The sequence below is a fragment of the Pogoniulus pusillus genome, chromosome Z (assembly GCF_015220805.1).
Source record: "Pogoniulus pusillus isolate bPogPus1 chromosome Z, bPogPus1.pri, whole genome shotgun sequence".
Taxonomy (NCBI): domain Eukaryota; kingdom Metazoa; phylum Chordata; class Aves; order Piciformes; family Lybiidae; genus Pogoniulus; species Pogoniulus pusillus.
Window position 1 is genome coordinate 8,698,389 of NC_087309.1, and position 13,912 is coordinate 8,712,300.

The 13,912-nt window shown below is 41.2% G+C and overlaps 1 protein-coding gene across 1 annotated transcript in view; it reads right to left on the bottom strand.

Moving 5' to 3' along the window:
- Nucleotides 1-6,961: 6,961 nt before the first annotated feature.
- WDR70 (WD repeat domain 70) overlaps nucleotides 6,962-13,912 on the bottom strand; it is a 122,681-nt gene continuing 115,730 nt past the window's right edge. Inside the window, exon 16 of the mRNA XM_064140403.1 lies at nucleotides 6,962-7,413. Within this exon, the coding sequence (XP_063996473.1) occupies nucleotides 7,329-7,413 (85 nt within the window). The 3' untranslated portion in view covers nucleotides 6,962-7,328. The remainder of the gene's footprint in view (nucleotides 7,414-13,912) is intronic.

Sequence of the window (13,912 nt, forward strand, 5' to 3'; positions counted from 1 at the left end):
TAATCACAAAGGTTAAGCTGAAAGAGTGAGAGGAGACAGAGTAAGTTAACAACATTCAAACAAACAAAAAGGAGAATATGAAACAGACTTCTGCGTCTGCTGGGCACAGGATAGTAAATAATGGTCTGAAATTGTTGCAAGAATGTTATTCTTAGAGATTACAGAAAAAATTCTACTGCTGAGTAGAATGAAGCATTGGAACAGAACGTTTAGGGAGATTGTGCAGTGCCTGCTATAGGAACTGTAAAAGAACTGATTCAATAAACATGCCAGAAATGATTCCGGTATAGCTGTAACCGGAGTCAAGGATGGACTACATAACTTCCTAAGGACCCATCTACACCAGTTTATTTACTGCAGACATTCATCTGTTGCATCTCCTGTTTTGTGATACAAGGAAAAATGCCAGAGCCTGCAGGAATACTCTTCAAAAGCACAAGGAAACCATATGATAGTCCTGCATGGTATCTAAGGTGAGAGCAAACAAACACAATATCCAACCAACCCCCCCAGACAAACAAAACAAGCAGGCAAACGAACAAAGCACACACACACACAAAAAAAAAAAAGGGAAAGATATATTATCTACTGCCTTTCTCAACCAGTCCTGAGTCATGAACATATTGTCTGATCATCAGCCACTAAAAAAAAAACAACCCAACAAAAAACAAAACAACAAAAACCAAACCCGCAAACCCCACAAAATCATGAAGTATTACAGAGGCACTCAAGGAACACATAGAGATTACAACAAGCTGATCTGGGTGTAAGGCACTGCTGCCAAAACGGGAAACTATTAGCATGTTCCAATGCCTTTGCATGCAGGATGGGAACCTTTGACAACCAAAGCAAATTTCAACCAGGATGATAATGCTACGCAAATGATCGCGTTTCAGAGCCATCCAGACTGCATGAATCAATTAGGTGTTTGATTCCCAGAGGATTAAGTGCACATTACATGCAAAACTGTGTATGGAATTAGCCAAAAATCCTAGCAGATTTAAAGGCTGATGTAGTAAGATGAGTCTGTGCTTCAACGCCAGGAAAACATAAGGACATCTCTGCTAGCCAACTATCCAACTTTTCATTTACATGTAGCATGAAACAGTTCAACAGTTTAGAAGAGCTCAGTGTTCAGCATCAGGGGACAGAACTTCATGAAATTCTATCTGTGGTAGAAAGTCAGAATAAGCTTGCAGATTTTTAAATGAGGGTAACTGTAGGGCTTTCAGTAAGTTCTCAATGCCAAGAGGTAGGTTAAGAGGACCTCCAATTAACATGAGGAAGAAACAGAAGAGGGGGATTTTGCTATATGATTGTGCATCAAAACTCAAACACTTCATTATTAAAGGAAGATGTGAGTTACAGATGGAGGATGTGAGTTGGACGCCCCCCAAGGCATCAGAGGTCAAAGAAACTAATGGATAAGTATCTTACCAAAGGACTGCGCTCGCTGCAGCCCAGCAATGCCACACGCCCCTTAGGGGCCATCAGAGATGAAACTGATAGGATAAAGATTCATGGTTTCTCTTCCCATAAGACATAATTTTCTATAGTCCAGCAGAGAAAAGGAAGACCTGACAGAGGACATCAAACTTGCTAAGTAATTACTTCAAAGTAGCTGAAAGTAGACAGAGAAAAAGTATAAGGACTCAAAGGCAGCCTTAGTACAGAGAAGCACAGAATTAACCACATTGGAAGAGACCTTTAGGATTATTGAGTCCAATCTATCACCTAACCCTTCTAATTAACTAACCCATGGCACTAACTGCCTCATGCAGCCTCTTCCTGAACACCTCTGGGGTGGAGAATCCACCACCTCCCTGGGCAGCCCATTCCAATGCAAATCACTCTGGGAAGTTCTCCAGGAAGAACTTCCTCCTAACATCCAGCCTGAACCTGTCCTAGCACAGCCTGTGGCTGTGTCCCCTTGCTCTGTTGCTGGTTACCTGGGAGAAGAGACCAACCCCACCTGGCTACAACCTCCCTTCAGGTAGCTGTAGAGATCAATGACGTCTGCCCTCAGCCTCCTCTCCTGCACTCATTGTATCGACAGTGAGGCTGATGTAGCTGCAGAAGTTTGCTTTTGCATCTCCTGCACTCACTGTATCCATAGCGAGGGAAAGCAGGAACCTCGCTGGGCAACCTGGGCCAGTGTCTCCCCACCCTCACTGTCAAGACATTCTTCCTCCTCTCCAGTCTGAATCTACCTTCCTCAAGCTCCAACCCACCTTGGGCACTCAGCCTGTTCACATGCCAAAGGTCACAGCACAGAGGTGAAGAAGGGAAGTGGCTGCACTCTTCTCATCTGTTGAAGAAGACTTAAAGAATAAGACAGGAAAGAGGAATGAGGACAAGAGGACAAGAGAAAAGACTACAGAATCAGATTAAAACTTCTGAATCAACAGCAGCAATATAAAAAAAGGAATGGAAAAAATGGGCAGACCAGCAGCTGGCAAGCTTCAATGATCAGCCTTGGTCCTAATGGACAGGTATGTAGTATTTGACACCTGTGCTTAACTAGTCATTAGCACAAAGGACAGAAGATTTTAAATTGCTATAAACACCTGTAAGTTGCAGAGAATGTGGAGAAGGCGTTTGACATGTCAGAACAGTGATGATCATGGCACCCCTGTAAGAAGGTTTTCTAAGGAAGCAAGCAAACAAAACGCCCACCTTGGGTTTGAAATACTTAAATAAAAGCCCATCTGGACTCTGGCCACATTAACACTAAATACGGACACACGGAGGACCAGGATTAAAACTTGGCAATTAGTGAAACCCAGCAAAATTAGCAAATCCTCTGTGAAGTTCAGAAGAAAATTAATTAAAAGCAACAGAAGTGGTTTTCCACCATTCCAGTTTGCATGTTGAGCTGTATCTTTCACACCAAATATTTAATCATGGTTATACTTCTACTGTTAAGATTTCCCCCGCCCTGGACAATTCAAAGGGTTTAGTCAGAGTCTGACATGCTAAGTGGGATCAAGCTGTTGTTGAGATACTGGAATGTGTCCAGAGAAAGGCCATGAAGCTGGTGAGAGGCCTGGAGCACAGCCCTGTGAGAAGAGGCTCACGGAGCTGGGGGTGTGCAGCCTGGAGAAGAGGAGGCTCAGGGCAAACCTCCTTGCTTTCTACAACTACTTGAAGGGAGGTTGTAGCCAGGTGGGGGTTGGTCTCTTTTCCCAGGCAACCACCAACAGAACAAGGGGACATAGTCTCAAGTTGTGCCAGGGGAGATAGGGGACATACAGGCTGGATGTTATGAGGAAGTTCCTCACAGAGAGTGTTTTACCATTGGAATGGGCTGCCCAGGGGTGTGGTGGAGTTGCCTTCCATGGAGGTGTTCAAGCAAAGCCTGGCTGAGGCACTTAGTGCCATGGTCTAGCTGACTGGCTAGGGCTGGGTGCTAGGCTGGACTGGATGATCTTGGAGGTCTCTTCCAACCTGGTTGATTCTATGATTCTATTCTGTAATTAAGCAGACTGTTCGCATTCTGCCCCAAACCCCTCCCCCCCCCCCATCTGAATTAACTCCTAGCACTGGCTCTTCACAAACAGAAACTGCTTTTCAAAATGGTTTTAGATTGTCATTGTTACTCAATATGCCTGAAAATCCCTTGTGATTGGCAAGGGAAAACAAACCAAGACGGAACAATCAAAGTTAGTTTTAAGTCTTTTTAATCCAAATCTCACAGGCATTGTTTTTAATTCTAGGGTGCTACAACAGCCATTCAAGACAATCACTCTAAGTAACAATGATGGATTCTTAGAGAAAGTCTAACAGAACCTCTGCAGAGTTCACATACTGAAGTTGTTCTTCTAAGAACTAGGAAACAAGATCTAGTTGGTACAAACAAAAGAGAAGCTCCTCTCAAACTCAGAGAGCAGTTGCAGCCTTTTTCTCATTCTGCCCTTCCCTGAAGCTACACTCCATAAGACACACCACCTTAGTGAACAATAACAGAAATGATAAAGTGCTAATTTTCAACCTGTAATCAAGGACATACTAATCCTTTAAATATCTTATTCAATATTTTATAGCCATTTATTTGAAAATTATTTTGTAGTGCATTATTTGCAGTAATTAAAAAAAAAAAAAAAAGACAGACAAAAATTTGCCTTAAAGGAAGCGATGTCATTTAAAGTTTATTTGCTGAGGGGGACATTGTATGGGGTAGTCATTAGCAGGTCTTGTTAACTACCTGGTACTTCTTTTTCCCCTCCTGCCTGCATAGGTGTCAAGGCTTTCATTCCACATAATGCAGCTGCAATTCTAAATTCAACACTGATTCGCTGTTCTGCACAAGTATATGCTAAAATATTTTAATCATAGAATCATAATCATAGAATAAACAAGGTTGGAAGAGACCTCCAAGATCATCCAGTCCAACCTAGCACCCAGCCCTGTCCAATCAACTAGACCATGGCACTAAGTGCCTCATCCAGGCTTTTCTTGAAGACCCCCAGGGACAGTGCCTCCACCACCTCCCTGGGCAGCCCATTCCAATGCCAATCACTCTCTCTGTGAAGAACTTCTTCCTAACATCCAGCCTATACCTACCCTGGCACAACTTGAGACTGTGTCCCCTTGTTCTATTGCCGGTTGCCTGGCAGAAGAGGCCACCCCCACCTGGCTACAATGCCCCTTCAGGTAGTTGTAGACAGTAATAAGATCACCCCTGAGCCTCCTCTTCTCCAGGCTAAACAGACCCAGCTCCCTCAACCTCTCCTCATAAGATTTGTGCTCCAGGCCCCTCACCAGCTTTGTTGCCCTTCTCTGGACATGTTCCAGCACCTCAACATCTCTCTTGAATTGAGGGGCCCAGAACTGGACACAGCACTCAAGGTGTGGCCTGACCAGTGCTGAGTACAGGGCAAGAATAACCTCCCTTGTCCTACTGGCCACACTGTTCCTGATGCAGGCCAGGATGCCATTGGCTCTCTTGGCCACCTGGGCACACTGCTGGCTCATCTTCAGCTTACTATCTATCAGTACGCCCAGGTCCCTTTCCTCCTGGCTGCTCTCCAGCCACTCAGTCCCCAGCCTATAGCGCTGCTTGGGGTTGTTGTGGCCAAAGTGCAGAACCCTGCACTTGGCCTTGTTAAATCTCATCCCATTGGCCTCTGCCCACCCATCCAGCCTGGCCAGGTCCCTCTGCAGGGCTCTCCTACCTTCCAACAGATCAACACCTGCTCCTAGCTTGGTGTCATCTGCAAACTTACTGATGCTGGACTCAATCCCCTCGTCCAGATCATCAATAAAGATATTGAACAGGACTGGGCCCAGTACTGATCCCTGGGGAACACCACTAGTGACAGCTGCCAACTGGATGTGGCACCATTCACCACCACTCTCTGAGCTCTGCCATCCAGCCAGTTCTTGATCCAGCACAGAGTGAATCTGTCCAAACCATGAGCTGCCAGCTTGGCTAGGAGCTTCTTTTACAGGGGACAAAGCCATGGAATATTTAGCAAGGTTTCACTCTTGTCAAAAGAAAAGCAGTGGAAATACTTTTGTGTTGGGAATGCTGCGCCAACACACATTACACCTTTTTGGTGAGGCTTTACTTTTATTTCCTAAAGTTCTAAAATTATAAATGAAAAATAAGGATAAGCTTCAGAAAGGAAATCATATTAACGATGCAGAACAGCGCTTTAAAAAAAAATTCTGAACTCTGCTATCAGGACCACATGCTCGAGGTTGGGAAGGTGATTAAGTGCTTTGCTAAATATAGCCCTGAAAAATGCCTTCAGAATCTATTCATAATTAAGAAAGCTCAATTGTTTATTACTCTCTGCTTTTAATGGAAATGCAGAGTGCTTGCTGTATTGTATATTATTACAATCAGAAAACTTAGCATATTGTGTATTATTATAACCACTACATAAATACCTAAAATTACGGTAGGTTCTTTTCTCCTTCTCTAAAGGGCATTAGTTTTAAATCTGTCCTCTTTATGACATTCAGGATCTCAATCTTTTGTTAAACAATGAAAGCTTTCACTATGTAAGAAACCACTTCACAGTAGCTAGTGTCAGTCTTCAGAGGGTGTGAGGCAGGATGTACATAATTCAGGCATACAAAGCAAATAAGATACACAGATCTGGCAGCAAACGCATGGCTCTAATCTATCCTAACACTTAACCAATACTAACTTAATAGGGAGAGTAAAACAGAGGAAAAGTCTGCATTGCCTAGGCAATAAACATGTTATTTTTATTAACCCAAAATATGTAATTGTCCATTCCAATTTCACGTTGCTAGAAAAATAAAAACTGCATAAAGTTCTACTGTGAGATACTACACATATAAAAGGAACATCATTCAAATAAGGACAGTGGGCCCCTCAGTTCAAGAAGGACATAGAATTGCATGAGAGAGTTCAGCAACGGAGATGATAAAGAGAATGGAACATGTCTTACATGAGGAGAGACTGAGGGAGTTGAGGCTCTTTAGCTTGGAGAAGACTGAGAGGTGACCTCATCAAGGTTTGTAAATATGTAGAGGTGAGTGCCAGGAGGTTGGAGCTAGGCTCTGCTGGGTGATGCCCAATGATAGGACAAGGGGCAGTGGGTGGAAGTTGAGGCATAGGAAGCTCCACATAAACATTAGGAAGAATTCTTTCACTGTGAGGGTGACAGAACACTGGCACAGGGTGCCCAGGGGGGTTGTGGAGTCTCCCTCTCTGGAGATGTTCAAAACCCTCCTGGATGTATTCCTGTATGATCTGGTATAGGTGATCCTGCTCTGCAGGGAGGTTGGACTGGATCAAGGTTACCTTCCAGCCCTTAACATTCTGTGATTCCCCAAAATTCACACAGAATTGTGAGCTAAATTAGAACTTGTGCAAAGACATAAATGAACTAAACTGGATTGTTCCACATTAAGATGTAATGTGCTAACTTGTAACAAGGGGAGTAATTTGTTAGATCTTAACTAGAAAAAAAACAAAAAGGACTCTGAGAAACTATTAGTTTATTTTGTTGGTGCACAGTAACAAGACAAGGAATAATGGATACAAACTGGAACACAAGAAAGTTTTACCTCAACATGAGAAGAAACATCTTTACAGGCAGGGTGACAGAGGTAACTGCCACGGAGAGAAGCTCTTTGCACAATACAATTCATTCCTTATTACAAAATTCAGATGCAAGATTACAATCCACTGCAATACAACAATCCCATTTTACAGTGCAGCAAATTTTATGAAGTGAAGCAATATTTGCTTTCAATTTTTGATTCACTACCCAAACTAAAGAACTAAAAGCAGTATTTTTTTTCCTAATGCTCTGAAATTATTTTTAAAAGCAAATTTTTTTTTTCCCTCAAATTTTACGTTTTTTCCACTCTGGCTTGTCTGTTTCATCATCTTCTGGTTCCACTTCTGCAAAAACTGTTTTTGGCTGGGTTCTAGAAAACATTAAAAGAGAGGAAAAGGTTAAAATAATGGTCTGACTAGAATCCTTTACAATAGCTGTATTAGGCCTGCAACAGACACACATTCAACCCCTTCTGTACTTAAAAAGATACTTCCCTGATTTTTGTTTTCAATGCAAACCTACTAACTAACCTTCTAAGAACTGAAGAAACTTGCAGCTCTCAGGCAAAGACCAAGCATAACAAACACACAGCTTCTGCAAATATTAATTCCCCCTCAGCACGCAATCACTAGCTGTGTGTTCCACGGATAAAGTTGAGAGAAGAGAGAAACAAGACAATTCAATGCAATGCTAGGAAAATGGGAGCCACGGGTTCTTCTCATACCATGGTTTTAAAGCCCAGAATCCTCCATTTTGGTACAGTATATAGTATGACAGTAAGTGAAAGCAGAATGGCTCAGTCTGCTTTCCAGCTTAGCCTATGTATGACAGAAGCAGCTTCTCCAGAAACTTTACCCAGCGCTACCATAACATAAAAAAACCTAATGATCCTCATATGAGAACACAGTGTATCCTACAGGCAGGCTTGATGGTATCTATTCCTCTGCTGTTTACTTGTATTTTAAATAACACTTAAACTTTATAAAAATAATTATTGATTACTTTTTTAAACGAACACAGTATCAAGTAGCATTTCAATAAACTGTTTGGACATTCAGTTCTCCTGTTTTACACTTTAATCACTGCGTGGTCCTCGTTTCCAACCTAACTCCCGGCACAATCACTGCAGAGCTGAAACTACAAGATTTCTGATGCTGGCTGTGCTTGACTTCTCATTACTGCAGACATGGCAAAGTATAAAATGCAGCCAAGGCAGCCACCCACTCATTAATGTATTAACTAATGTTTTTACAGCAGTCTAAGGATCTGGAGCACTATTATTCTAACAATTGTTATTTGGCAGACTCTACAAAATGCATAAACCTTAACAAAATGGTCTCTGCCTTACTTAACACAATAGACATAATTCAATGTTGCCACTGACTTTGAACAGTAATAATAGCAAGACATTGGCTATTAAAAAGCAAGATTCTCCACCTGTTATATGTGGCACAAAAATTACTTTAAATTAACAAAACTAATCTATCCAAGACAACTTCCTTTGTCTACAGGATCTTTTTACTGGCTTGCCCTATCCTCCATCCTCCACACTTGCCGTTTAGGTAAGTATACTAAGAGGTTTCAGAGAGGAGGCTCAGGGGTGATCTTATTACTGTCTACAACTACCTGAAGGGGCATTGTAGCCAGGTGGGGAGTAGCCTCTTCTCCCAGGCAACCGGCAATAGAACAAGGGGACACAGTCTCAAGTTGTGCCAGGGTAGGTATAGGCTGGATGTTAGGAAGAAGTTCTTCACAGAGAGAGTGATTTCCCATTGGAATGGGATGCCCAGGGAGGTGGTGGAGGCACCGTCCCTGGAGGTCTTCAAGAAAAGACTGGATGAGGCACTTAGTGCCATGGTCTAGTTGATTGGATAGGGTTGGGTGATAGGTTGGACTGGATGATCTTGGAGGTCTCTTCCAACCTGGTTGATTCTATGATTCTATGATTCTATGATCTTACTGCAGGACTTTCTTGGCACATGATCCCTGGATTCAGGCTATATACTTAAGCAGATTTTGTACCCAGATAAGGACGTCCATTGCTGGAAGTTAATTTCTATGTAGTACTTATGGTATGTAGAACTAAGATCTATTTTGTTTGGTTTTAAATTCATATTAAAAAAAAACCCACTGGAGAATAATTACAGAAACTCTACTTAACCAATCACTGAAAGGACATTTTAAAGAAAACGTAAACCACTTTTGAGCCAAAACAGACAACAGGGAGGAAGGCCACAATGATAGACTTTGCTAGCTTCTACAGAAGGAATTTGCAGAATGTTCTCTTAATGCAAAATATACTGATACAAATTCACTTAGTCCATTTGAAGTGTACCTCTCTTCTATCACAATACACAAAAGGTAAACGCCCAGTGACACCAGGTCAGTATTCTTAAAGCATAACCAATCAATTACAAACAAGGAAACAAGGAGCAGAACCTATGTCCCTTCCAGGACACAAGTGATACAGAGAAAAGCAAAACACTTCACCTAAAGTAAGTATGCTACTGTGTGCGGCAAAGCTGCAGGTGAGCCAAGGAGAGAAAAACCCCAGAAACTGTAGCAGCTAAGGCAAAAACACAGGATGCAATTAAAGTCTGCTTGCTAACTCGTTTTTTTTAATTACCATGAAATAAATGGATATAGCCTCAGCTCTGCTGAAATGTAAACTACTGCACCTCCACAAGCTACACAGCAGTAACTGGGGTACCTTGGGTGATAATATGCTGATGATTTTAAAGGCATAAGCATATAAAACACTGGTTTTGTTATAGCATTATCAGCATCTCCGTCCCTGAAGGTGTCCAAGAAAAAGCCTGGATGAGGCACTTAGTGCCATGGTCTAGTTGATTGGATAGGGCTGGGTGATAGGTTAGACTGGATGATCTTGGAGGTCTCTTCCAACCTGACTGATTCTATGATTCAGTGATCATTTAAGTAAAAGACAAATTGTTCTGCTTAGTAACCGCACAAGAGATTGCCAGTGCAGTAGGACTTTGATGACTTTATACAAAAATTACCAAAAGAGGTATAAAACTTCAAACTATTTTTATTTCTGAGCACTAAAAAATAGATGTGGAAAGCTGTGTTCTTTTCCCTATCATCTTTCTGGTATTTATTTAACCTTGACTTTTGGGGTCAATTTAAATTTGTTAGCATTTGCTCAGCAGACCCCACTAAAGAATGCCATGAAGAGCAAAGGAGTTCAGGAGAACTAGCTGATCTCTGAGGACAGACTTCTCAAAATATATTTCATTTTGTGTGCAGAAAGTGAAGCCTGGCAGAAGCTTAGCATGGACATGGAGGGATCTGCCCAGGGAGGTGGTGGAATCGCCCCTGGAGGTGTTCAGTAGGAGACTTGATGAGGCACTTAGTGCCATGGTCTAGCTGACTGGCTAGGGCTGGGTGATAGGTTGGACTGGATGATCTTGGAAGTCTCTTCCAACCTGTTTGATTCTGTGATTCTATGATTCTATGAAATAAATCACAAGACTCCAAAAGGAAGATCACAGACAGAGGAAGCACGGATAGATTGAGCCAAGAGGAACAGAGGCAGGACATGAACATGAAGGAGTAGAGCTAGAAAAGGCAAAGCTCAGCTTGAGTTAAAACGGGAAATAAATTGAGTGGCAACATTAAGGGCTTCTGCAGTTATACTGACAGCCAAATGAATACAAAGCAAAACGTGCCCAAGGGACCAGTAACCTACTAATGCAGGATAAGGAAAAGCTCAAGATGCTCAGTACTTTTTTTTCCACTTTGTGAACTTGCTTTAAGCTGGAGATTGGAAGAGGTGATCTCCAGGGGTTCTTTCCTAACTAAATAATTATATAACCCTGTGTTTCCACAGATCTGTCTGCTGAAAAACAGCATCTCATACACTGACAGATGTATCCCTAGTGTGGGAAAACAAACTAACACAATTTATTCATACTGCATGCTTCTCTCTGTTTTTGTGGGTTTCAACATATTCAAATATGCAGATCCCTTAAAAATTTCCAGGTGTCACGCGGACTGCTTTAGTCACATTAATCCCTCTGGTTATGGGTTGTTTTTCTCAGTTACCTTTCAGGGATCCAATAGAAGTAGCCTATTAACATCTGAGGTTCATAGAGTAGCAGATTAAAAACACCACCATACAACAGCTAAACCAGCTGGAGAGGACAACTGCATATCTCAGCATGTGACTCATGTCATAGTAACTTTTGAAATTTGTGTTTATATTGCACTGAAAGATAGGGGGGAGGAAAAAAAGGCTTCCAAGCACTCTTGGAAACCACAATAATGTCACAAAGGCTATTTCCAAGCTAAAAAGTGAAGTTTTTTAGCATCAGGCCACTTCGTATTCCTTAGCTACTAACCAGACAGACTCTCCCATGAATCTCAAGGGTATCCCTGTCAAAATTACCTATTTCCAAAAATATCAGCTTAAATATTACAACATGTGCAAATAAAATCACGGTTACAAAACATTCTGTTCAGTCCCACTTCTTCAACTAAAGAGACATGAACCTCTACATGACTGACACTTCACACACCAGCACTGCCCTTGAGAAGCAACTCAGTGAACACAGCACAAGCTACAGGCTGCTGCTTCAATTCATAGAAGCAGAGAATGGTTTGGGTTGGAAGGGACCTCAGGGATCATCTACTCCAACCCCCCTGCTATTGGCAAGGCCACCTTTGCCTGTGACATAAAAGCAATGCCAAAGACAGCATAATAGAGGCAACAGCACTAATCTAAAAGGTATTTTCTAAAGAGTCTGACCGCACCTTCCCTACGGTACAGAAGAAAGCTACCATCTGGGCTTGATTAGGCCCTCAGCTACAACGTTTAGTAATTCCTGCTGGTACTTCAGAGGGACATCTGAAGTCATTATACTATCTCTGTACAGCTGTGCTAAAACAAACAGCTCACAAAAAGAATGTAATTTTCAAACATTTATAACTGATGCCTCAAGTTTCTTTCCTGTAGTTCTTCGCTTGAAATCTTCAATCTGTCCTTCCTTTCCTTTCAGTCCACTGGAATGGCTCTTGCCAAGGTCTGTAACAAGCTTTTCCCTAAAAAATCTCAAGGTCTTTTCTTCATCCTCATCCATTATGACTTTTCTGCTGCGTTGATCGTATGTTTTTTAACACTTTATTCACATTGGGGCTCTGTGACATGTCATCTACTGATTCAGCATGTACTTATGATTCCCAGTATCCTTTGCAGCAACATCTGTTTTTTACACTCATCCTTTTGCTTCTTACATACTTCCCCCCTCCTTTTCTGGCTCAAATTTTAGATGAAACAGAAAGGTCAGGCTAATGATAGCAGGCCTGAATTTTTTTTTCAAGTGATAAAAAATGCAAATTACTATTTGGCATCAAGAATATATGGGGCACCTTTAACTCCCACAAGAAGGGAAACACACTTACATACAATCTATAAACTAACAGCAAATGCCATGTTGCAGGTATTTCTTGTAAGAATTACTGAAGTGAAAGTAGGAAATGTAAGTAAGCACAGTTTCCTTCAGCTTCTTCTAAAGGAGAATGAAAACCTGTAAGTAGCCACTTGTTAGACAACACAAAGCCAAACCCCTTGTCTAACAGACATACCAAATGGAGAGTTTTACACCACGTTTAAGTGAAAATTTACTACAGGAAATCTGTAAGCATAGTAGATAAATAAAGCAGTTAAAGGGAAAAAAGCCCTATTAAAAAAAAGGAGAAATATACTAGTTTTTAGATCTTAAGACAGTATATAATTCTAAGTATATTTCAGACTACCACCTTTCCTAATTCTGTAGTATATCTTAGGCTATAGCTAAAGCAGTCAGTTTCCATGTATTATTATATTGACTATTAATTCCTGACTTAAACAGAGCCACCAGAGACATTCTTACAATATTACATGATAATTTATATAAATTACTTGTAGTTTGCATATTTTACTAAACATATATCTATGAGAACATCTGCATGGTAATTTACATACATGCCCTGTAAAGTTAGGCACAGGATACAATCAGCACAGCTTTCTCTACTATATGTGCATGCAGGAGAGGAACAGCTAATGAATACCTATGGCTGTCATTGGTCTGTGGCTGTAAATACAGACCTCAATTTCTGTATGTTAAGAACATAATACAATCATAAAGAATTTTTTGCACTTCAGTGTCCTAGCTAATAGTAATAACAACAACAGTACAAAAAATGTTATTACTGTTACGTTATTATCGTTGTTATTGTATTTTTGTTGGGGTTTTTGTCTTTCCTTTTTTTTTTTAATGCTTTCTACATAGAGTACATCAATCAAGCTTTAAAAGCAAGCATAATGGCAGTTTCACTGGCATGAGATTTATCAGCTGACAAAATCATCACGGCAGCATGCTGCTGGCTGCAGTTCAATTCCCCCACATACGTATCACCGTCTGGTCTGTAAGTTAATAGCAGTCTGGACGTGCATCCTCCTCACTACTCTCCTTTCCCTGCAGCTACATCTTTAACAAGAAATTGTAACGAGATCTGCCCACCCGACACAGTAAGCCTTCTGAAATACAGCTATGTTTTAAAACTTTCATGTCTACTACACTACACGTGTCAGAGATGAAACTTAATACACAATCAATGAAGTTTCTAAGGCAAAGTCACTGAGGTATCCACCTTCCTGATGGAATGCGTGATTGTATTAACTTTAGAGACTGAGTAGTTGCATATCTCAAATAAAACCAGGTGCCTACACACTCAAATTAAATTCAATCTCTAGCAACATTGGTATTTAGCATATTCATTATAAAAACTGTTAAGAGAATACTCCTACTTCAGTACTAAGGAGGACAGCACATTATACACTGATTTTATCTACATCACCAAATGCCACG